The sequence below is a fragment of the Nannobrachium achirus genome, assembly GCF_963921795.1.
Source record: "Nannobrachium achirus genome assembly, chromosome: 10".
Classification (NCBI taxonomy): domain Eukaryota; kingdom Metazoa; phylum Chordata; class Actinopteri; order Myctophiformes; family Myctophidae; genus Nannobrachium; species Nannobrachium achirus.
In genome coordinates, this window is record NC_137819.1 from 28,499,758 (window position 1) to 28,523,654 (window position 23,897).

Genomic DNA, 23,897 nt, shown 5'->3' on the forward strand with positions numbered 1-23,897 from the left:
TGGCCCCTCTCCCCGCGGTAATAATAATAGGTAAGTAGAACCCGGGGATGATCATAATTACTGGATCAATAGTGTAATTAATGTGGTCATTAGGCTGCTATAAATGTTATCACACTGGGATCTGAGAGCTCAGTGATCAATAGCGTAATTAAACCCACTGATCACACCAAACTATAAAAGACAGATATGACCGCACGGGCGCGCGCGCATGCACGTGCTCGTGAATGTGCAAATGTGTGCACACGTGCACCCACACGAGTGTGTGCACGTCCACGTGCAAAGATGGCATCACACACATACCTAGTGACCCCTGATGTTATTGCCCTGTGTACTCCTAAGGTATGAAGGCCATTATTCCTTCTAATTACCATGCTATATCAATAGGCTTTTCTGCATGCAGAGATCAATAGGGCTGCCCCTGTCTGGTCTTTGTCTTATTGGCTTTGTATTGCATCTCTATTAGAGGGGCAGGGTGTTCCGTATGGGCGGGGGAGGCAGGCCCTGATGAGGTCGGGACAGACAGCAAGAGACGAGGGATGAGAGCATAATTTCAGGGCAGACGGAGGGAGACAATTACATTTGCACATTTTCAAATGCCACCGGTGTAGCCTGTGTGTGTGTGTGTGTGTGTGTGTGTGTGTGTGTGTGTGTGTGTGTGTGTGTGTGTGTGTGTGTGTGTGTGTGTGTGTGCCAAACGTCTTCATAGTAGAATTTGAGAACTAGACATTGCGAGGACTGTTTTCCTGGGCCTCACAAGAGAAAATGTTGTCTTATGGTTTAAGGACTAGGTTTATAATTAACAAAAGACGCAGGTTAGGGTTAGGATTAGGCATTTAGGGGTTAGGTATTAGGGGTTGGAGTTTGGAGTTAATTTCTACTTAGTTTCACGCTGGTGTCAGGCAATGAACAACGTGTTGCAGTGCGATGCATTGTGGGCTTGTAGATCTGCACATTTTGGTGTGGGACAACAGGACGCAACTAAATACAACTCAGGCTTTAGGCATGCATTCATAAATTTGCCACCCTGAAATGTGGATGTCATCAGAAGTGTGAGTGTGCGTGTGTGCATGCACGCATGCATGCATGTGTTCAGGAGAAGGGTGAGATGTTTGTCTGATAGGTGGATGAGAGATGGGGTCATAATATTAATGAGATGTAGAGGAGGATAATGTAATGGGTGGGGGGGGGGGGGGAGTAGAGGAGAGACACTTAATGGGTAAGAGCATGAAGAAAGGCTGAATGGGTTTAGTAGGGGCCAAATGTAATGCAGGTATTATCATAAAAACAGAGGACTGAGGGAGTGAGGGAGTGAGTGAGTGAGTGAGTGAGTGAGTGAGGGAGTGAGTGAGTATATTTTATATGTATTCATATTTTTATACCCAAAAAATATATACAGTATATATATATACAGTATATATGTGTTTTTTGGTTGCCAATGTGCGACCCCAACAGCACCTTCTCGCGACCCCATTTTTTCACTAGGTTTAAGAACCACTGGCCTAGAAGAGCGGATAATGGATGTGGAATATTAAGACTGAGGGAGGTTAAATGTACAAGGTGAAGCGATAAGGACGGTGAACAAGGTGAGGGGGTCATTTTGAGCAGGCCTAAGTGGCATGGACAGATCTCCCATAGATCAAATGGGAGATGGGTGTGGTGGAAGGGTGGATGATCAATGCAAAATATGGAAAATGGGTGCTGGGCCAGGGACTCAGTGATGAAGGGAAAATCCACATGAAAATATTCTCTACACATCTCATCCCTTGGATAGTCCTGACAAACTCCACGGCTCTACTCTGTGAATGCACAATGAAACAAGGTTGTTTGCTAGAGCCTCAACATCTAATTTAAAGACTGTAAAGCTATAAAGGAATAAACCAGAAAATGCCTTTTCAGTCTCACTCACTTAGTCATAGTATCTCCAGCTTAATTCTACTAAACACTATGAAAGGTGGCTGCAGGTGTTGTGCCTCTTGTTGACATAACTGAGAATGTGCTCTCTAGTCTTAGCGCCAATACCCGGCGGCAATCATCACAAAACCAAGGTAATACAGCGCAGGTGTTACCTCTATCCTTGGATTCAGAGAATATAGCTACTGTATTCTCCTACACAGTTGCTGATATAGAGTAGACAGCATTTGGCAGCATTTTATTCCACATAGAAGTACTGCCCATGAAACAATTTCTCACAGAGAGTCCTGTCCTTCATGCTGTGTGAGCAACTAGTTAGTCAACAATTGTGCTGATCCATCGCTGTACTTTATAATCTTGATTATTAGGCTCAATCAAATGTGCCCCCCCCCCCCCCCCACACACACACACACACACACACACACACACACACACACACACACACACACACACACACACACACACACACACACACACACACACACACACACACACACACACACACACACACACACACACACACACACACACACACACACACAGTGAAGCACTTTGGTCAGCCTTTGGTTGTTTTTAAACATGCTTTATGAATAACATTGACTTGACTCTCTCTCTCTCTCTCTCTCTCTCTCTCTCTCTCTCTCTCTCTCTCTCTCTCTCTCTCTCTCTCTCTCTCTCTCTCTCTCTCTCCCTCTCTCTCTCTCCCTCTCTCTCTCTCCTTCCCAGTCTCCTTATTTAGGGCCCCTGCCTCAAACACTGGAAGGCAATCATGGCCAACTCGAATGGAATAATCTGAATTATACCGTACATATTTAATCACATGACTGCAGAGATACAGCAATGTATGCCTATTTGTGTGCTACTCCTACAAAATATGTAGGAGTAGTAGCAAAACGCTGCGTTTAGAAGAATAAGCAATATGGCGGAAATTCTAGTTCGGGTGGGGCTTAATGTTTTGTTTGTGCGGCCTACGGTTCAAGAGTTAAAGTTAAAGTTAAAGTAGCATGGTATAGCGCCACCATGCGGCCTGACAGCGATCTGTCCAGTGGTGTCTGAGATTAACTGCACACTGCACAGACATACACACAGACAGGGTCGAACTTCCAGGACCTTGTTTTTGTTCAACCCTCTTCCTCAAACTGCAAGATTGGCTCACAATGCTATGTATGCCCTCGCAAAAAAGCTTGCATCCAATACAAAGTGAATGGAGGCCAAATTGTGTTGTAAAACCAGTGGGCTGGATCATCAGATGCACAGCTAATGTGGTTAGTGGACCTAAAACGTTTGAATAACACAGCCAGCTGTTTGTTGACTCCAACACACACTCCATTTTCAGTGGACATTGGCCTTTAGTCAAGCGTTTTTGGTTTGTATATTTAAATGAATACCATAGCAATCAGCTAGTGTTACTGGGGTCCATACCAGAACACTTTACAAAACACATTGCATGAAACCAAAATTCAATTACATGAATATACAATTATGCAAATATACCTTAACTTTTTCGCCGCCGTTGACAGTCCTCACCGTCATTGAAAGGGTTAATACCATGGCGCCGTTGACGGTGAGGACTGTGAATCTTACTGTATATACAGTAAAGATATTATTACTTACTTAATGTCGCTCCGGTCCCGCTCGCATCGGTAATGTCGGAGATTTGTTTACAACGCACGTTGGGCGTGCACGCGAAGTGAAGCTCCTCAATGTTAAAGCTATACTGTGTAAGATTCTCAACTAGTGGTCAGTAGCCATATAGCAAACCGCGGTCGCGTTCGCGTCTTTCGCCCGTTTTTCGTACCTTCACACCCCCGCGTCTGCCTCCACAACGCCGAGAGCTATCTTTAGAGGGGTCCCTGGTTCCTGTGCGTTCAGGCATTCCGGAGAAACGGACTATTTCACCCTGCCTGGTAGGCGAGAATTACCTTTTGAGTAAAGAGACACACGGGCGACTACAAATATGGCGACCCCACTTCAAGATGCGCTGCATTGGCCGGTAGTGTACCATGTGTGCATGATCGGCGATGTGATTGGGCAACGTATACACAACGTATACAGATGATGCAGATTACGTAATCATGGCGCGAAATTCTCCCCCCCTCACGGCTCATAGAAAACATATAAAGAGAAGGCTTCAGAAGCTGAAAATAACGGAGTGGTTGTTCTAAAACTTTAGCGATTTAACAGTTAGGACAATTTTAAGATTTGTTTTATAAAAAAAGTTACATAGTAAAACTTTAAGTCAATGGAGAGGCCCATAAAGAAACTTCATTTAAACAAAATAGCCATTTTGAGACATTTTGCAGCAGATCTAAATGTAAACAAGGCACAAGGCAGGGCGCAGCCATCTTGCCTCTTCTTGTCCCACACTGTCATGTGACTAGATGACGTAATCGTTGCCGTCAAGTGATAATCCAAAAAAACAAAAACAACCCCCTTCCAGCCCTTCAAAATAATAGCGGCGGCCTATGGAGGAAACCGCGTGGCACCGAGGCACCAAGCAACCTTCAGATTAAGAGGCACTAATTGTGTTAATATAAAACAGATAAATAAAATAAACTTTAGCATGAAAAAATACACCCTACAACTCTCCAGTTGTATCAGCATCAGCATTTACATATTTGTCTTAAATGATAATTTATTTTTGATTAAACTAATCTCTTTTTAGGAAAGGGAGGTTGAACTAAATTTTACATCATTCAGAACTCCTGATACTGGAGTCAAAACTTCCAGATGTCCTGACTCTCCAAACTAGTTCGGAAAGCCCATCCGAAACAGATGTTACAGAGTACAGGAAGAACAGATGTTACAGAGTACAGGAAGGAGCATGTATTGACTTTTGGTCGTGCACACAAATGCAAATTCGTGATAAGGAAAACAAACAAAAAAAAAACATGGCAATTTTGATGATGGATTTCCTTTCCAAGAAATACTAGAGAAACAGGACAGAGGTTAATGAAGAATAATGGGAAATGCTGGGGACAAAGATGGAAGGAAAGAAATTTAGGGGACATGTCACTGAGGGTGTAAGGATATTATGCACAGGATGGTGATATGGAGGGTGAAGGACGGGTAAACGACTGATATCAGACGAAAGGCTGAGAGGTGAATGGAGCTGATTTAATAGTCAATCTATGAAGGACGGAATGGAAGACCTGGGCCACTGAAGGACAGGGTGACATATTCATATAAATATATATTGATAAATCATTACCGTGATGTCGAGATGATGAATGATGCAGGTGTGACGGTAATGAGAGAGAGAGAGGGAGGGTGTGTGCGTGCGTGCGTGCGTGTGTAAAAGTCAATTAATTAGAAATAATACTAGAAAGGGTCACTCATGGCCCTCATCTCTGCCAGGCTGGGTTGCCTATCCAGGGTTGTGTAAGTTGTAAGGTTGCAGGCATCAGCATGCAAGGGAGGCTACGGTGGAATTAGCATTTATACGACATACAACTTGCACATTTGTGGCACCTCATATGGAGGGACAGCGGCTTCTTCAAACGTCCCCGGCTCGTGCCGCGGCACCAGGGACGGACTTACCATTGGGCAAGGGTGGGCACATGCCCAGGGGCCTCGGGGGGAGGGGGGGCCTCCAAAAAATGTAGTAGGCATGATCGTAATCGCGAAATTCCATGTTTAACCCCCATACCAACCCCATCTTTCAAAAATGGCAGCCATGTTTGTTTACATTTCAAGACAACATAATAGCTGCTAGCTCATGAATGCCTGAACGGATTTCCATTCGAATGTTTTTGTTTGAAAGCTGTGAACAGTGTGCACACACGTGGTGCATGATCTAGGCATGGGCATGCATGATCCGTGCACTATGAATTACATAGAAGTCTATGGAGAGGGAGGTGGTGTGGAACTTGGAGGCATTACAAAGCAATCCAAATAAAGTGATATTTGTGTTTAGTTACAGTACATTTTGTTTTATTATTGAGAGCTTCTGCTCTGCTGGCCGCACTGCATGTAGCTGCTCTGAAAGCTTAGTGCAGTCTAAAGCCCGCCCACTCTATGTATCCGGTACTTTCCACACACATAGGCTACACACATGCACACAAACCCCACTTCTGTATCCGCTTTAGACCCTTCCAATGAGCCAATGAGGATACACAGTCAGATTATGCACAGGCCAGTCCGGAGGTAAGGTCAAAATGTGGTCAGGTGGACCGGAGGTGGAATTTGTGCGCGCACACGAGGGCCTCTTTATTTCCCCTTGCCCAGGGGCCTCATGTCATATAAATCTAGGCCTGCGGGGCACCATGGAGGGGGGCTGCGGCCCCTTAGGTGACGCAGGTGAAATATTAACCTGCCGACAATACAGAGCGCTGGGAGGTAGCACCTAAACCAAGCCTTAACCCTAACCTCAGTAAAACTAACACGGGTGAATATCTAACCTGCCGCGTTGCTCTGTCCAGTATCGTATCGATTCCCAGGTATCGAAAAAGGTATCGTATCGATTAAAAGGTGAACGATACCCATCCCTAGCCGTGGGTGAATATCTAACCCTCCGGGTGCCACGGGACGAGCCAGGCCCGCGCAAAGAACTCGAGATCTCTCGGCACCGGCTCCGGAACGCCACGGGTGCCATGGGACGAGCCGGGGGCCGCGAAAAGAACTCTGCCGTACTGTAAAAGCGCTTTTGGAGGTGTACTCTGTAGAGGCCCCTCAACATGTGATTCTAGGAATTGATGGCTTACTGGGAGTATGCATGCAGAGTACGCACAAAAAAACAGCAACTAAAATATATAAATAATTATCCTCTTACGTGTGCAGGGTGCAGAGGGCGTGTCCAGTGGCGTTCTGAAGTGGTCCTCTTTGCACGTGCACGCCACAGAACCCTCATCCTCTGCCACGCTGTTGGCCGGACAGGGGAAGCACTCCTGTTGTCTGGAGGACATCTTGTAGGAGCCACGGGGACACGCTAGGGCAAGAGGAGAGAGACACACAACACATTAGACCTGTGGTTTTCAACCCTTTTCATATCAAGGTCCATTATTTATTCTGCATTTGAGCCACAGACCACCATTTGATGAGATTTTGCCTCTCAGACCCAAGACTTAGTATATTTTGTAAACGCTGGTCAAGATTTTGTACACAATGCCATGCTGATGTGGTACCATAGGAAAGAGGACATGCGAATGTTGATCAAAATGACCAAATGGACCTGTAAGGTTACTGGTCCATTGGGTTTCATTTTACACTCTCAAGAGTTAAAGATCTATAAGGGTCCCCAGATCATTGGTCAGTAAGAATGCACTAGGAGGACACTAGCTGGAGCTTTGACTAAGCATGCACCTCATACCTGGTACTCTAGCATCTCAAGGGCACTAAAATCGAAACTACAGACCTCTCAAAACAAACTACCGGTAGTCAGACTACTACTAAACCTCACACACTAGACCTCACACCTATTAGGACTCACTGACTTCAAGTAAGTCTTCTAGCTTGCCAAAATAAATTACCCCCACAGGTTTTCTGTAAATAAACTTTTATTGATGATTTCTTGTATAGTATTGTATGATGAATTGAATACTGAAGGACCACAAGGGAAACAAGCCCTCGGGGCGTTTTGTGCTTTCCTTTTAGCATTATTGTATAACTGTACCTCTGTACCTTTTTCAAAATGAAGCGTCAGCGTGCCCAATCTAACAGCCTGCATAATCTAACAGCCCAGCTGTAGCTGTCTCATATCTCATTATCATATCTGCTGGTCATTACGTCACATGACTGCCATACTCCAATCAAAGCTCTCAATCAGTAGGGAAGGCTACTTTAAATACGTCTTGTTTTCTCTACCTATGCTTGATTTCCGAAGCTTTGGAATCATTCGCTGCTAGCCGCCTCCTCCACCCCAGCCTCCACCTTTGCACGATCAGTATGGCTAAGCTCAAATACTTGTGATCGTCTGATTAAGCTACATGTCAATGTTAAAGCTATACTGTGTAAGTTGCTAAACTAGTGGTCAGTCGCGGTATTGCTTTTTTCGTCCGTTTTTCGCCCGGAGTCACCGCAGACCACCGCCGCGGACCACCGGAGCGGCGCCGCAAACCACCGCAACCGATACGAATCCATGGAGTGGTAGAACGTAATTTTCTGAGCAGGATTTGGGGAATAAGAGGTTAAGAATCCTTCACCATCGTAAACACTGGTTGCTGAGGGAAGCTACTTCCTGAAGAGTCGGTTATTGGCCGGTAGTGTATCATGTGTGTATGATCTGCGATGTGATTGGCCAACGTATACACAACGTATACAGATGATGCAGATTACATCATTTTGCCGGGAAATCACGCCCCTGTCACTGCTAAGAAGAAAAATAAGATAAGAGAAGGCTTCAGAAGCTGAAAATAACGGAGTGGGTGTTCTAAAACTTTAGCGATTTAACAGTTTTAAGATTTGTTTTATAAAAAAAGTTACATGGTATAACTTTAAGCTCAATACTGTGATTTTGACTAAGTTACATGTCAATGTTGTTAAGCTCAAATACTGTTATTTTGACTAAGTTTGCTTAGCGTTCCCTGATTATGCTTAGCATGCTCAGAAAATTCAGGGAACATCTCCGAACGCGGAGCCCATTAACGCCAAGATTAACTGTATTCCATTTATGCAATAAATGGTTACTCTACTTAGACGTGAGCGTTCCTGACTAAACTGTTAATAAAGTATTCAATCAATCAAAATCCATTTTATGAAGCTGGGTCCAAATTGGGGGCATAATATCATCTCTATCTTTGCTTTCTCCTCCTTCGGTTTTGGATGAGTCATTCAATTTAGTAACCTGCAGATATTATCCCATTTTATCTTCCTGTAATAAACCCAATCTGATCAGGATTGGTGTGATTATTTTATTGACACATCTAGAATGAATAATGGCAACTTAATATGAGCAGATCTAAATTCAGACGTGATATGATTGTCATTTTGTGGGGCCGTTGTCTTGTTTATGTATCATGACTACCGTCCATAATTACAGCACATGATAAGCCTTTAGCAGTAGAGGTGATACTGTTTCTTTACTGATTTTATCAAATTAATGAATATACCCAAACCCATCTGGATCATGGCTTTAATTGTTCTTCGGTGGAGATAGCCTGTTGCATTTGCCATTCGTCAATTGTAGATTCTAATAGATTCAAATTTCTTTAATTCTTTGACGACTTGGGACAGGAATAAGTCAAGGAAAAATGAGCCGGTGTATTAAAGGACAACTTTAGTTTTTTACAACAAGGGTTCATATTTTAGATTGTCATTAAAGAATATAAAAGATGAGTGTTAAAATGATTTCATTTACTTATTTCTATTGTTTTAGAGATTCTTATTTCAGTGGTTTGGGGGCATGCGTACAAGTGGCTAAATATGTCATTTTACACAGAATAAGCCCATTCCCAAGATACAACGCAACCTTGGATGTGACTTATGGGGCTAGAAGTGTTACTGTAAATAGCAATAAAGAAACTGCTGGCTTATTGTGTCTAAAAAGACATATTTAGCCACTTGTACGCATGCCCCCATGCCTACGCATGCCCCACATTTTAGCACGTTAAACGCAATAAAACAATAGAACGAAGCAAATGAAAACATTTTAACACTCACTTTTTCTTTTCTCTAATTACAATATAAAATATGAACCTTTGTTGTAAAAAAACAAAGTTGTCCTTTAATAAAGGAAGGCACATGCACACCTTGGCTGTGTCCGAAATGCGGAACACGCTCCCTACTCCCTAACCCTAAATGAGGGATCCAGATGTAGTGTACTACAGTAGTGAACAAATCAGCACATTTCGGACACTACTCCGTCGCCATCTGGTTGCGTCATCGCTGTCGCACAGTTAAAACGCTCTAGCGCTGGCTTTTGGAGCAATAAATAATAGCCGATCTACAAGCTCTCAACAGGGGGCGAAGCGACGCGTTGTGAGCTTGTACATCAACTCCCCAATGCTTGTGGATTGTAAATAACATACCAACATGTTGCGGTGTTATTATGAGAAATAGGCCAAATATAATTATGTTTTTATTCATCACAATTCAATAAAATAATGTTAAAAAATATATAGGCCTATATATATTTTTTTTTAAATTGTATTCATTCATTGGTGAATCAATGAATGAATAATGTTTATGCCACATTCATTTGTCTCACATGCAGACATACACCCATGTTTGTGATAAAATAGGTTATTCTTGCTAATTTAAATAACATTATTTTATCATGATTATTATCAGCTGTGGAAGGTTGGGAAGAAAAGATCGAAAAACAAAAGCCTCCAGCGTCTATTCTCGTATATTCTCTTCATAAACAACTTTAGAGCTGTTTTCATCATTAAATGATGAAAAACTAATTTTGTTCTCTGGTGGACATTTGTACGAGTTGTTTTCTTTAGCCGGTGGTTCTGCTACGGACGGCTCTGTTGCGTTTGCTCAGCAACAGGTGGCTACTCCTCCTGCCCAGAGACGCAGAGACGAGCCTGCAGTGTGCGTGTGCGCGTGCACACCGCATGTGCGTGCTCAAAGCGCGAGACAGCGGCCGCAGCGCAGTGCATTGTGGGGCGGCAGGGCTTGAATAGCGCTTGAATAGTGACCATCGAATGCTCACTACAAATCCAAATGCATTGTGGGATACTTCAGTACACTATATTAGGGTACAAAAATGCTCACTATACATTCGGACACTAGTTCAAAATGGCAGAGCCCCCTTTTAGTACACTACATTAGAGAATAGGGTGGATTTCGGACGCAGCCCTTGTGTCATAGGCGATTTTAAGGGGTGTCTATGGGTGCACTTGCACCCCCTGGCAGCCAGTGGGTGCAAAAAAGTGTCTGTTATTTAGCTCTGGTGGCGAATTTGGTGGTGAACTGCTCCTAAAGCCCTCTCTCTTAAATGTATTTTACACACAAGTTGTTGCAAAAATAAGTAAATAAATCAAATAGACATATGCTCATGGTGTCTAGAAAAAGCACAATTTATATCATGACCATGAAACCTTTCATTCTGTGAAAAATGTAATAAATAATAATATTTAATTATATGATATACTACCTAAAATAAAGACCCTTTGTTTAACAGTTTTATTTTTATTTTCACAGAATCAAAGGTTTTATGGTCATGATTCACCAGGATCCTGGATGTCTTGATTCTAGGCTTAAAATAATTGATGGGAAAAAAATTAATGGCCTTTTTTTTGTGACACCAGTAAACTGCTAGCCTATGGGCTGCCATGACAAAATGACCATTTAATCGGGCAGCACACTAAGCTTCATCTAAGGTCTAAGATTATTTTGACAACTTTCTCACTCTTTATTTGATACTTACAATAATCAGCACTCCTCCTTTTGTTCATGTGACAACGGAGTAGACGACAGAAAATAATAATAGAGAGTAGAACAGTGGCAGGGGAGCGAGGAGAGGCTGGGCAACATAAGTGTGAGAGGGTGATAAGCGCACATGACCCTGCATGTGCAGCACACATAAGTATCCACACCGCTTAACATAGTAACATCCATGCATGCATGACGACACATAGACCACACACACACACACGTTTATTTTACACGCACTCTCTCTCTACCGTTTCATTTTCCGCTTGCCATGGCTTTGTAGCGGGTGATAATGGGTGTGAAATCAGCCAGCCAGCTAGCAAGCTCTGCTCCCGCTCCACTGTTCTCCGAGATTCTAAACAGCAGGTCCATATTAACATCTCTGGTACGATCTATTCCCTTACTCTCTCCACATATGATCTCCATTCTTTACATCCATCTCTACATCCCTCCATCACCGGTCATTCTTATTTCCTCCCCACCCCACACACACACAGCCATCTAAAACACATAAACAATGCTGGTCAAGTCTGTTCTTGGCTGGTGTCAATTCCCCTGGTGTGAGTATCTGACAGGGAGTCGGTGGAGAAAAGACAATAGACTAAACCTCATCTATCCCTGGCACAGAGTCACACTGGAAAGCACTCAATTATGCAAAACAAATGCAATGGAAGACCTGCATAAGTGTGTGTGTGTGTGTGTGTGTGTGTGTGTATGTGTGTGTGTGTGTGTGTGTGTGTGTGTGTGTGCGTGCGTGCGTGCGTGCGTGCGTGCGTGCGTGCGTCCCAAACCCTCAAAACATGTGAACATATAGGCATTATGCACCTGTGTTATATGGTGTTTGTGTGTCCATGCAAAACTGCCAGAGGCTTATGTCCAAGCACAATGTATCCCTTTCTTTCCACCTCTATCTCTCTCACTCTTTCTTTCTCTCTCTCTCTCCCACTCACACATACACCCTCCCATCACACACAACAGTTAGCAGCCCCTACATTCTCCTCTAGCTCTGAAGCGTGTGCGTGTGCGCGCGCGTGTGTGGGTATACGTGAGTAGCGTATCAGTGGCCGTAAGAACCTTGTAATGGACTTTCTAATGTCTGTCATTACATAGAAAAAACCTCTCTCTCTCTCTCTCAACTCACAGCACAGGCAGGGAGGAAGGCAGAACACACACACACACACACACACACACACACACACACACACACACACACACACACACACACACACACACACACACACACACACACACACACACACACACACACACACACACACACACACACACACACCTGACAAATGATGCTGGAGTGCAATCGCTTTGTTACCGCATGCGCTGCCATTCCATTTCCCACATGACACCAGGAACCTCAGGCGTGAACGGCGCCCAAATCAAGGCAGAATTAAGCTTAGATCTACAAGAGGAGAAATGGACCGGGCCTGCACATTTTCTACCCACATGCGACGCTTGAAAGCGGGGCGGGCTGGCATGGAGCTTGGCTGAGAGCGTGAGTTATCTTTACAATTCAGCGTGGATACACATTTCTGCCAGCACACCTTGAAAATGTGTGTTTAATGATAGGAGCGGTATGAAGACAATATGCACTGCCCAGATAAAGGAGCTGGCTTCATATGGTCGCTGTCGGGTGGAAACCTTGTATGTCCAAAACCGTTACTATTCAGGTAATGCAAAATGGGGAAAAAAATAACCTGTGTTCCAATGGATCCAATGTCGCTAATTAGTCAAAAGCTCTTGTTAATACTTTTCATTGGTTAAATGATATAAAACCACCAACACGCTGGCTTAACCACATTCACTTTCGAAAATAATAACCCATTTTATTCATAGTGCACTTTACATGTGAAACAAATCTCAAGTATTTCATTTAAAAACATTCAAATCAGGCGAGGGCATAAAGCCTAGGAGACAAACAAGTGTAGTCTTTTAGTCCTCTTTTAAAAGCATCAATAGATGCTTAAAATAGCGCAAATAGCAGATCAGCGAGCTCATGATATGAGCCTGTAAGTGGATATTTTCTCTACTTTTGCAAAACACTCTTGCATGACAAAGTATGGCATTTATTTACGGGGTAATAATAAAACAATAAATAGTTGAGATAATGGAGATAAGGTTTCTGTCCGACAGACAGCAAGCAGTGTAGTGCCCAGATAGCAGAGGATCTGGCCTCCCCTATCATTCTCCACAGTAAGTGATCCTTCCAACTTCCAGCACCAGGCAAGGTCACCCTGGCAACGCTGGGCCTACGACCATCTGCCGACGGCCGAAGGCGGAGTCTCTGGAAGACATCAAGTGTCTGCAAAGTGTCTGATGGAATGTCTGGAGACAGACAAATGTAAATATTTTTGAACCACAACGAACCCTAGCATCACTGTTCTGGAAACTCTTTCGACACAGCGAAAAGATTTGGTGGACTGAAAGAAAAGGAGGGGCATAGAATAGACCCCCAGGGAAGTATATAGGGTTTGAGTGGTTAGGGTACCTTCTGGTTTTAATCATCTGCCGTGTGTGTCTGTGTGTGTGTGTGTGTGTGTGTGTGTGTGTGTGTGTGTGTGTGTGTGTGTGTGTGTGTGTGTGTGTGTGTGTGTGTGTGTGTGTGTTAGGGATGGGACGATATGCGATATTATCATTTATCGTGATAAAAAACACTCACGATAACCGTACCGTGGAGATTTAATTTATCGTGATATGATATCGTCCTACGTCAAGCATTGGATCAATTTACCTTTTATTTGCCGAGCTGTATATTCGGTACCACTTAAACCCTATATAATTGGTAACCCTATATGTAGTTGATAAAGTCTTTTTTTCTCTCTCTATCAAATGTCATTGCCAAAAAATAGCCGTTGCGACGCGTTGTGAGCTTGTAGATCGGCTATTTTTTGGCAAATGTTCCGCCCCAGGATAATGGATTTTGATTATCGCGAAACTATTTTGTCACAATAATCGTGATATGACATTTTCATATCGTCCCATCCCTAGTGTGTATGTATGAGAGGGAGAGGCAGAGATGGACAGACAGAGGGAGGGAGAGAGAGAGAGAGAGAGAGAGAGAGATGCAGAAGGGGGGGATCTGCCAAGACAGCTGGAAGAGCAACTAGTCAATTTGTCCTGTGTGCCGACCGGGAGCCTTGATTAAATGGAACATGGAGGTGCGCGCGCACACGCTCACACACATACGCCAATCTCCTCCAGGGGTAATAATATAGATATGCAATCATACATCACGGCAAGTCTCTTAGGGGGAGAGAGAGAGAGAGAGGCACTGGCAGCAGAGGGAGAGAGAGAAAGAGATGGGTGATGGTGGACGAGAGGCACAGTCCAGACAAAATAGGCTTGTGCTACTCAGGCGTGTCGCACCAAATTCTGGGCCCTGGGTACAAGGATTCACTGCGGGCCCCCCATGAATGTTCTTCATAGGGAGAGGGGGGGTCTAACCCATTTAGGAACTGGGAACGCTTTATTACGCATTATTTTGTGCTTTAAAGGTGATACACCATGCATTTAAAAAGTATTTATGTCATATTGTTTATGTCCCAAAAAAGTTTTTCAAAAGGTTTGAGGCTAAATTACCACTCCTGAATAGAGAGCCTCTCTCATTTTATGGCTCATCTCACACCACACTACGTGGGGGGAGAGAGTCTGAAATTGAGGGCAGACATTCTATTTCGGCGGAGGGGGGCTAAAGCCTATTGACGTCACACACACACACACACACACACACACACACACACACACACGCGCGACGGCGACGTGGCGTGACATTGCAAAAATACGTTATTTCATATTATATGTCTGCATGTTTACGTTAGTGCAAAATGGTATTAAAACGTGAAGAAACGGCACTATTTCATAGTTTATTAAAATAATACGAGTCGAGTCTGACTCCGCCATGACAGTTTTCACGGACCAATCAGAGTCCACTAGACTCTCACGTGGGCAGAGGACACCAATCAGAGTCCACGAGCGAGTCTCACGTGAGCTCAAGAGCTCTGTTTGGAGGGGGCTGGGACCGGAGCAGCCACACACGTGCCCCAAGCATACAACCCTGATTGGCCCATTCAATGCGCCCGCTCTTTGGGCGCTTTCGAAATAGATTAAAATGTGTGCAGCTTCAGTCCACACTACACACCACCCACCAGCAGGGGGTGGTGATGTGCGGACTGAAGTGTCAGGCTAGAACTGCGCCACCCCCCCAAAATCTTTTTGAAAAAAAAAAAAAAAGAATTTATTGAAAAAAAAAAAACGTTTTTGAAAAAAAAAAAGGGTTTTTGAAAAAAAAAAATATATAATCTTCAAAAACAGCCGTCGATGACGTCAGCGACGGCAGCAAATCTGGACAGCCTGTTTTGAGAACCCGTGGGATGCTTTTAACCTCCGCCTTCCCAAAACCAGAGAAAGACACAGCGGTCAGAAATGTGACTTTGTGAGGATAGAAGGTGCTAGTGGGACCCCAAAAAAGGTTTTAAAATTGGAAAAGTGAAATTTCATGGTGTATCACCTTTAACTATTGAAAAATAGCAGATATACAAGCTATCTACTAGCCTAGCTCGGCTGTGTTTAGCCATTAGCTTACTATGCCTGACTCTAACCCTAACCCTAACCTTAACCTCAGTAAAACTATGCCTAACCCTAACCCTAACCTCCGTGGGGTGAGGCGATATCATTCCTGCCGACGCTACGTTGTCGTTGTCGTTGTTGTGGATCAAAGCGACCGCTTGTTCCGCCCCGCGCCGCACGACGAGCGCTCCTGTTCTCAATTTCACTGAAACTCAAAAAAACTGTGACGTATACACAAACAGGCTCACATTTATTTATGGATACACAACAGTAGGACGGCTGACACACAGACAGACAGGCAGACATAGCTGCATAGAGGTACAAGTACACTCACAACATTTCATAGCTGCATAGACCAGAGACAGAGTACACTCACAACATTTCATAGCTGCATAGACCAGAGACAGAGTACATTCACAACATTTCATACAAAGTGTACATAAATACAACGTGGAGCCGGGCCAGACGCGACAGACGGCTGTCATAAAATGTACGATGGAGATGACAGCTCGTATAGTGAAGGGGGAAAAAAACAACAACAACAGACATTACGCTTTATCAAGAGCATGTGCGGAAATAAAGTACGTCATTTTCATTGTGCTTTTAAACAAAATATGTTGACAGTTAAAACGTCATCTTTTCACAAGGACAAAAAAAAACGTGAGGAAAACAATAACCGAGATTGACTGAACGCAGGGAAATTGCTTTAATAGGCTCCGTCTTTGTTGTGGGCATCACTTTTCATCGCGCACGTCCGTCTCCTTCTCCTCCCGCATGCTTTCCTCCAACCTCAAACACGGCCATTAATAAATCATGAAGCACTTAATGCAGTAAATGAGAGCAATGAATTGTTTCTATGCCTCTCTGACAGCACGTATTAATGAATATTAATGAGATTTAAAGAGGTCTGCTTTAGCCACTTGCCTACCGAACCGCCTACCCTTAACCTATAGCATATACACATTACGGGAGCCAACGTGAGATAATGCACGCAGGCACACACACACACACACACACACACACACACACACACACACACACACACACACACACACACACACACACACACACACACACACACACACACACACACACACACACACACACACACACACACACACACACACACACACACACACACACACACACACACACACACACACACACACACACACACACACACCAAAGAGAGGGCAAATGGCTGTCATCATTTCTGTACATAATTTCGAACACATTGAAATGTCAGTGCTATATTTGCTGGGGAGCAGCATGGGGTGAAGAGAAAGAATAAGTGAAAGGGAGAGAGGGAGAGAGGGAGAGAGAGTGGGGGGCCTCTGACCTGGCGGTTAAGTCGCATGATGGCACATAGGCTCTAATGACAACAGCCTGACAGCAAGTTGCCGGTTCGATTTCCCGAGCCCGACGACCATTGCTGCGTGTCACTCCCCGTCTCTCTCTCTCTACTGTGTATTATCAATAAAGGCAGAAAAGCCTTTATTGCATTTTGTTTTTAATTATTAATGTTATCATTCAATTCTTAGTGTTTTGCCAATTATTTGGGGGCCCAGGCCCACTGGCATTTTCCTCACCGTCTCACCAGTGGGCCCTGGCCCACAGGTTGGGAATCGGCGCCGTGGTTAAACGAGGTACTGGTGATGGAGAGGCAGAGAGAGAGAGAGAGAGAGAGAGAGAGAGGATGAGGGGAGGAGAAGCTATTACAGCAGGTGGAGATCAATAATTTAGAGAGCTCTAATTCGGATCACTGGCCCTGTGTGGTTGATGCCGATTCTGATGCTAATTCACTGGGCTGCCAGGCAGGCATCTCTCTAACATTCATGAAATGAATCCCCATTAGCATCAGACAGGCAGAAACGGGTCTCTCTCTCTCGCTCTCTCCCATGCACAAACACAAGCATTCACATACAGTACGCCCACACACACACATCCTTACTCGCAGCAGGTGTTTGAGGTCAAACAGGTAGGCGGTGTGGAGGAGAAAGACCAGGGACGTGCTGGCCATTGGGAAAAGCGGGACAACTCCCGAAGGGCCGGTTCATTCCCGGCCGGCCATTAGGAAAAAAATACAAATAAAATGTCGGCCTTCGTTCCATTTTGGGGGCTGGGCGGCCAACAAGTAAATCGTCGTCGGGCAGAAACCTTGTATCTCCAAGTTTCAAATTTGTACCTTTTTCTCGCAAAGCAAAGCCCTGCTTCATCATACAAGGCTGTCGCACAAAAGTAGTGAACACAGCAGATCTACAAGCACACAACGCCTCGCACCGCGAGGCGTTGTGTGCTTGTAGATCGGCTGTTTTCACTAGTTTAAATCATTTTTAAAATGATAAATACAAAACAAACGGTTTTGGACATACAAGGTTTCCACCCGACAAACTCATGTAATTGGCCCACTGGCTTGTCACTTGTCATGATCTGAAATGGCAAATCTTTGAGTAGCAGCAGCAATGAGGGCCTCTACAACTCTTTTTCCCGGGCTGAATCAGGGGCCCAGCACGTCCCTGAGAAAGACTGAACAGAACGCCAGCACTCACAGATCCATAATCTTCTATTTATTGAGGGCAAAAGCGAACCTGTTTAAGTTATAAGCCCACAGCATGGTGGAGTTGTGGGAATTCAGTTTCTCACTATAGGGCAGGGGTCTTCAACAGGGGGTCCTCAGAGTTACTACAGGGGGGGCCACCCTCGCATCCATATTCTGAGCAGAAATTTAGCCAAAAATAGCCGATCTACAAGCTCTCAACGCCTCGCAGCACGAGGCGTTGAGAGCTTGTAGATCGGCTATTTTTGGCAAATAGGTTTGGTGTAGAGGTAAAACAAAAACAGGCCAAGTACAGAGTGAAAGGTCAAAGTGGTTAAATGTCTGAACAACATACTGATGACAGCGCTGTGAAACAAGTCGATGAAAATCTGCAACACAATTTTATACAATATGTAATGGGGGTCCCTGCTTTTTCTCCCTCTCAGCTAAGGGGTCCTTGGCCTGAAAACGATGATGACCTCTGCACTAGGGGCATATCGCACAATACACAATATTGCATATTCTGGTAAGCTGACAAATTGGAGGCCTTCAACAAACCCACATTCTAAAACATCTACTATCAATCAATGGACCCTTCAGTTTAGTTGGCCATGATGTAGGAATATTTTCTCTTAAATCGCAGGGTAGAAGTTGTACAAGGAGTTGTGGTAGTGACATATTTCTGGACAGATTACTGATTTTCCAGGTACAAATGCTAATGTGCTGCTAAGTGGAAAAACTGTTCTTTTAAGCAAGCAACACGGCCACACTACAATGTATAAATTAGGCTCGACAGAGGCCAAATCCTGAGTGCCAATTTGACTGTAACAAAATGGAAAGTCCTCCACTACTGCAGAAGCTAAATCTATTTATAAGGGTACAACCAAAACGGTTTTACAGAAACATCTAACAAACAGTCTTAATTCACTGTACAGCTCCAACCTTTATGGACATCTTAATTCACTAGAGCTCTCCAATCCTTCTGGACATGTCAGGGAACTGACAACTCACTGCAAAAATAGGAAGCAATGTGGAGGAAAGTGCTGTGCCAACGTGCAGGGCAGGCTAGTTCTCGGTGATCGCAAAGTGTTGATTCATCCATTCCTACAAATGAAGAAAGCCAGTTCTCTTATGAAACTGGGTCAAGAGCACACCCAGAGATAAGGAATCCTTAAGAGACCGGCTTGCCTCGGTCTAGACAGGGTAATGATGCCCGGGTATAAAGGGAATGTGGTAATCAGAAAGAACATTGTTGTGTGACCTCCGCAATAAGTGCACCCACTGGTTCTTTTGGAAGTGGATAAATGCTCTCGAAAAAAACAAAGGAAACTGTACAGGTCATAATATTTCAGAGATAAGGGTGCTTCAAATAGAAAGAACAGCTGTTTGACGTCAATCCACCCTCCCATGCTCACAACTTCAGAAATAGACTTGCTGACCCGCTGTTCCAGCCATGGGTCCAGGTGATGTGACGAAGCGGTCAAACAGAAATCCCTATTATCACCCCAAGCTGCGTGCCCACAGACTAACGACTGTGTTTTACCGTGTAATCACATATATTGTTCTCTGCCATGCTATTTAGGTCAGTGCTTAGTCTCATTGTTCTAGATGTCCTGCTTTCCTCGGCCCGTCATTGCACTGCAGAGAAGAGTAGCTTGCTAACACTACCAGGGCACTGTATGTGAGCAGTGTTTTAAAATGTTGTGAAAATCTGCCAACACACAAACACACACACACACAGAAGTGCAGTATGTGCACCCTCACAGATGCATTGCACACAGACACACGCTCATTCACTTAACATACCCACACATATTCTGTATAGATATACAGTAACACATGCAGACACCCTCATGCACTTGGCTACAGAGGTGCAACAGACATGTACCGCACACTGAGGCATAAGCACACACAAACAGACATACTCAGCCACTGTGTCACTTGCTCAGGTGCCTGTGCACGCGCACACACACACACACACACGTAAAAAGTATAAAGCAAAGGGACTTCTGTTATGGCTGAGACAACAGCAGAGTCACTTCTGGTTACATCACACCCAGGGCTCTGCTGAAGCATCGGGTCTACACTGTCACAATCATAGACATCAGTCCTCCCCCGACCGACACACACACACACACACACACACACACACACACACACACACACACACACACACACACACACACACACACACACACACACACACACACACACACACACACACACACACACACACACACACACACACACACACACACACACGAACAACTCAAAGACAGCCACACAAGCACAAAAGTTTTACATGTACAGTTTGTGCACACCTTAAATATTTCCAGACTGGTTCCAGCTAGCGATGCGGATTTGTATGAGAAGGAGCAATGCCCAATGCTTTTCTCTTTTTGGGAAAGTCCGAGTTGTCGAAGCATCTGTGTTGCCCTAAGAGAGTCTACCGATATACTATAGCCTACTATAGCTCCATGATCCGATGGATAAACATATTTTTCCATCAGTACAAAATAATTATTAAGTAAAAGCTTTGACAAACAAGGGTTTGCCTTTCAAATATTACATTCAAGCGTCAAGTCGAGTGCCTCCATTTCTCCATATTAATGTAATGCTGCAATCCATACATGTCATGTCTGCCTGGGATTCGAACCCGGGTCTCTCATGAGAGACCAACATATCCACCACTGAGCCCAATGAATGCCCACTTGTTTGGCAGAGATATCGCACTTTTGAGCTTCAGGCAGTACCACTCATCAACCAGTAGGTGTCCTTACTAAAGTGGGTGACGGGGCACCCTGGGGTGCCGTGGTGGCAGTCCACGGGTGCTGCAAGATAATTTGATAATATTTGTAATTTATTTTTACACTTAAAACAATATTTAGTATCATTTTAAACTTGAAGTACAAAGTTATTTTAACTCAGTTCTAACCAAAATGGCTATCATCTCAACATTTTCCTCGCAACATAACCGCTAAAATATGATATTAATATAAGGTGCTGGGAGTGAAAATTATGAATACAATGTAGGGGTGCCTCGGATGAAAACAATATTTATAGGGGTGCCCTGAGGCAAAGAAGTTTGGGAACCCAACACCAGGGTCTACACATCTCAGTGGAAGAGTATGGAGGCCACCTCCAACCACTGGAGGCAGTGTTTGTAGTGTATAAACATGCTCCGGTTAAGCTAAAGTTCCAATAGGTTCCAGACTGCAGCTTTATATCACACTCCATTTCACTCTCATTTTCACTCCGAACCTCCTCAAAATGGCTCTTAAATGCCATCAGTGGTCCATGTCCAAATCGACCCCCCCAACCCCCCATGTTGTCCCTCCTCTGTCAACCCTTCATCACTTTCTAGTGCCCTGCCTCCATTTCTCTCTCTCTCTCCCTCCCCCCAGGCTCTATCTATCACTTTCCTGTGGTTTATCAGTGCAGTGGAACAAAAGACTCGGAAGTGAACGAGAGCTTCAGTTTCAGGATATTACACCCTCCTCATCTCTCCATCTCTGTACCACACACACACACACACACACACACACACACTCTTAGTTGGAAGGTTCAATTCGTCATTCTGTACACAGTCAAATCCACAGTCCTAATTTAACTCAGATAACGTACAAATGTAACCACGTTGTCTGAGTTACAAATGGATGAATTGATACTGAGGATTTTACGGTGTACCCCTCCCTCTCTCTCTCTCTCTCTCTCTCTCTCTCTCTCTCTCTCTCTCTCTCTCTCTCTCTCTCTCTCTCTCTCTCTCTCTCTCTCTCTCTCTCTCTCTCTCTCTCTCTCTCTCTCTCTCTCTCTCTCTCTCTCTCTCCATTTTCTATGAACCATCACTCCATTTCCCTCACCCCGTGGGATGTCACAGCAGGCCAGAAATTGGATTTGAGACATGTGCATTGGCATTTCCTCTCCATGTTAAATGAAAAAAGCCCTGTACTGTACTGTATATTGTAAGAAATTCTCACTGCACATTAGGAGAAACCCAAATCTGTAACCCAAATGTAACACAAAATCCATTTGAGCAGGGGCGTCACAAGGGGGGGGAGTGGGACTGGGTTACTAGGGCCCAAGGTGTAGGGGCCCTAATTATTTTATGCTTTAGCTATTGAAAAATAGCAGATATACAAGCTCACAGCGCGTCACAGAGTGCTGCGCTGTGAGCTTGTAGATCTGCTATTTTTGAAAAGTTGTGAAAATGTGTGGAAATCTTTGAATATATGTATTTTTAAAGCAAACATTTGTAACTCAAATCTTGCTTCTGGGGGGTCCCTGGAACTAAATATTTCCAAATACATATCATTTTGGGAGTTCTTGACGAGAAAAAGTTTGAGCACCACTGACATAGAAGGATTTGAAATATTCAAAGACTTCCACACAGTTTCACGATTTTTCAAAAATAGCTCGCAGCGCGGCACTCGGTGCCACACTGTGAGCTTGTATTAATGCTATTTGTCAATAGTTAAAGCACAAAATGTGAGTGAATCCTTGTACCCAGGGCCCAGAATTTGGTGCGACACCCCTGCATTTGAGCTTGAAGGGTTCCATTGCTTAACACCCTTTGATTTGACATTCTGAATTGACAATACCGCCAACTTCCTTTCTTCCCCTCACCATAACGTATAACTTCTCCGCCTGTGACACCACACTCAAGAGTTTTCAGAACACCAAGTGAGAGGATAAATACATAAAATGTAGACACTTAAAAAGTCACACGTCCCAGTCGCTTTAAACACAAAACTGTCACGGCGGTGACATCACCGCCTGGCCCCAGGCTTCACAGCATGACTGTGACATCATCAACCCTGGCCCAACTCGGTGTGTGTGCAACGTCCTGCTGTTTTGGTTTCCTGTCGGTGTGATGGATGGTCTCCATTTACTTAAGCCACATAGCCATTTGTTTGTGTCCACAACTGGCTGAGTAACTACTGCATACACGTACGCAGGCTATAGGCTATATGCACATAAAGTATAGCTATTGCACACACGCACGACAGGTTCTGGCACATTATATTGCAGAGGCATAGGAAGGAAAAGCATAGCATAGTATACTATATTTCAACATACCTGCGCTACGCACAAACACATGCACAGTAAGGCTGGGCAATATTAGGAAAACCATCGATATTCGATCAACGTTGTTGAATACCTCGATATCGATATTACTCACGATATTGGTAAAAACTGTTGTATCACATAGTTTTAATATTTTCTGCTTTAGGTCCACTGCCTGCCTAACCCAGATAATGAATACCATATCCATGCATGCACACTGCACAGTACACACAGAAATTAAATGTCTTATTTTCATTTTCCAACAATGGTTTTATTTAAATAACCACACCTGGTTACAGATGGACTGCTTTTTTGCATGTGCAAAGTGCATTGATAGTGTGTCTACTAGTAAGACACCTGAGGGTGGAATGCGACCTCAGGGTGACGAGGTCGCGCCAATTCTTGACCATCTGGCCAACCACAGCGTTTCTCTGACGATTCTAGTTGTTGTCATTCTGGGGGGAGTTTGTTCATGTTTTTGTGAGGGTAT

The 23,897-nt window shown here is 44.1% G+C and overlaps 1 protein-coding gene across 1 annotated transcript in view; it reads right to left on the reverse strand.

The window, feature by feature from the left end:
• The window catches only part of epha10 (EPH receptor A10), a gene marked incomplete at both ends in the record, with an annotated part of 227,807 nt that overhangs the window by 79,129 nt on the left and 124,781 nt on the right, over window positions 1-23,897 (reverse strand). Inside the window, one exon of the mRNA XM_080735073.1 lies at window positions 6,683-6,838. Within this exon, the coding sequence (XP_080591199.1) occupies window positions 6,683-6,838 (156 nt within the window). The remainder of the gene's footprint in view (window positions 1-6,682; window positions 6,839-23,897) is intronic.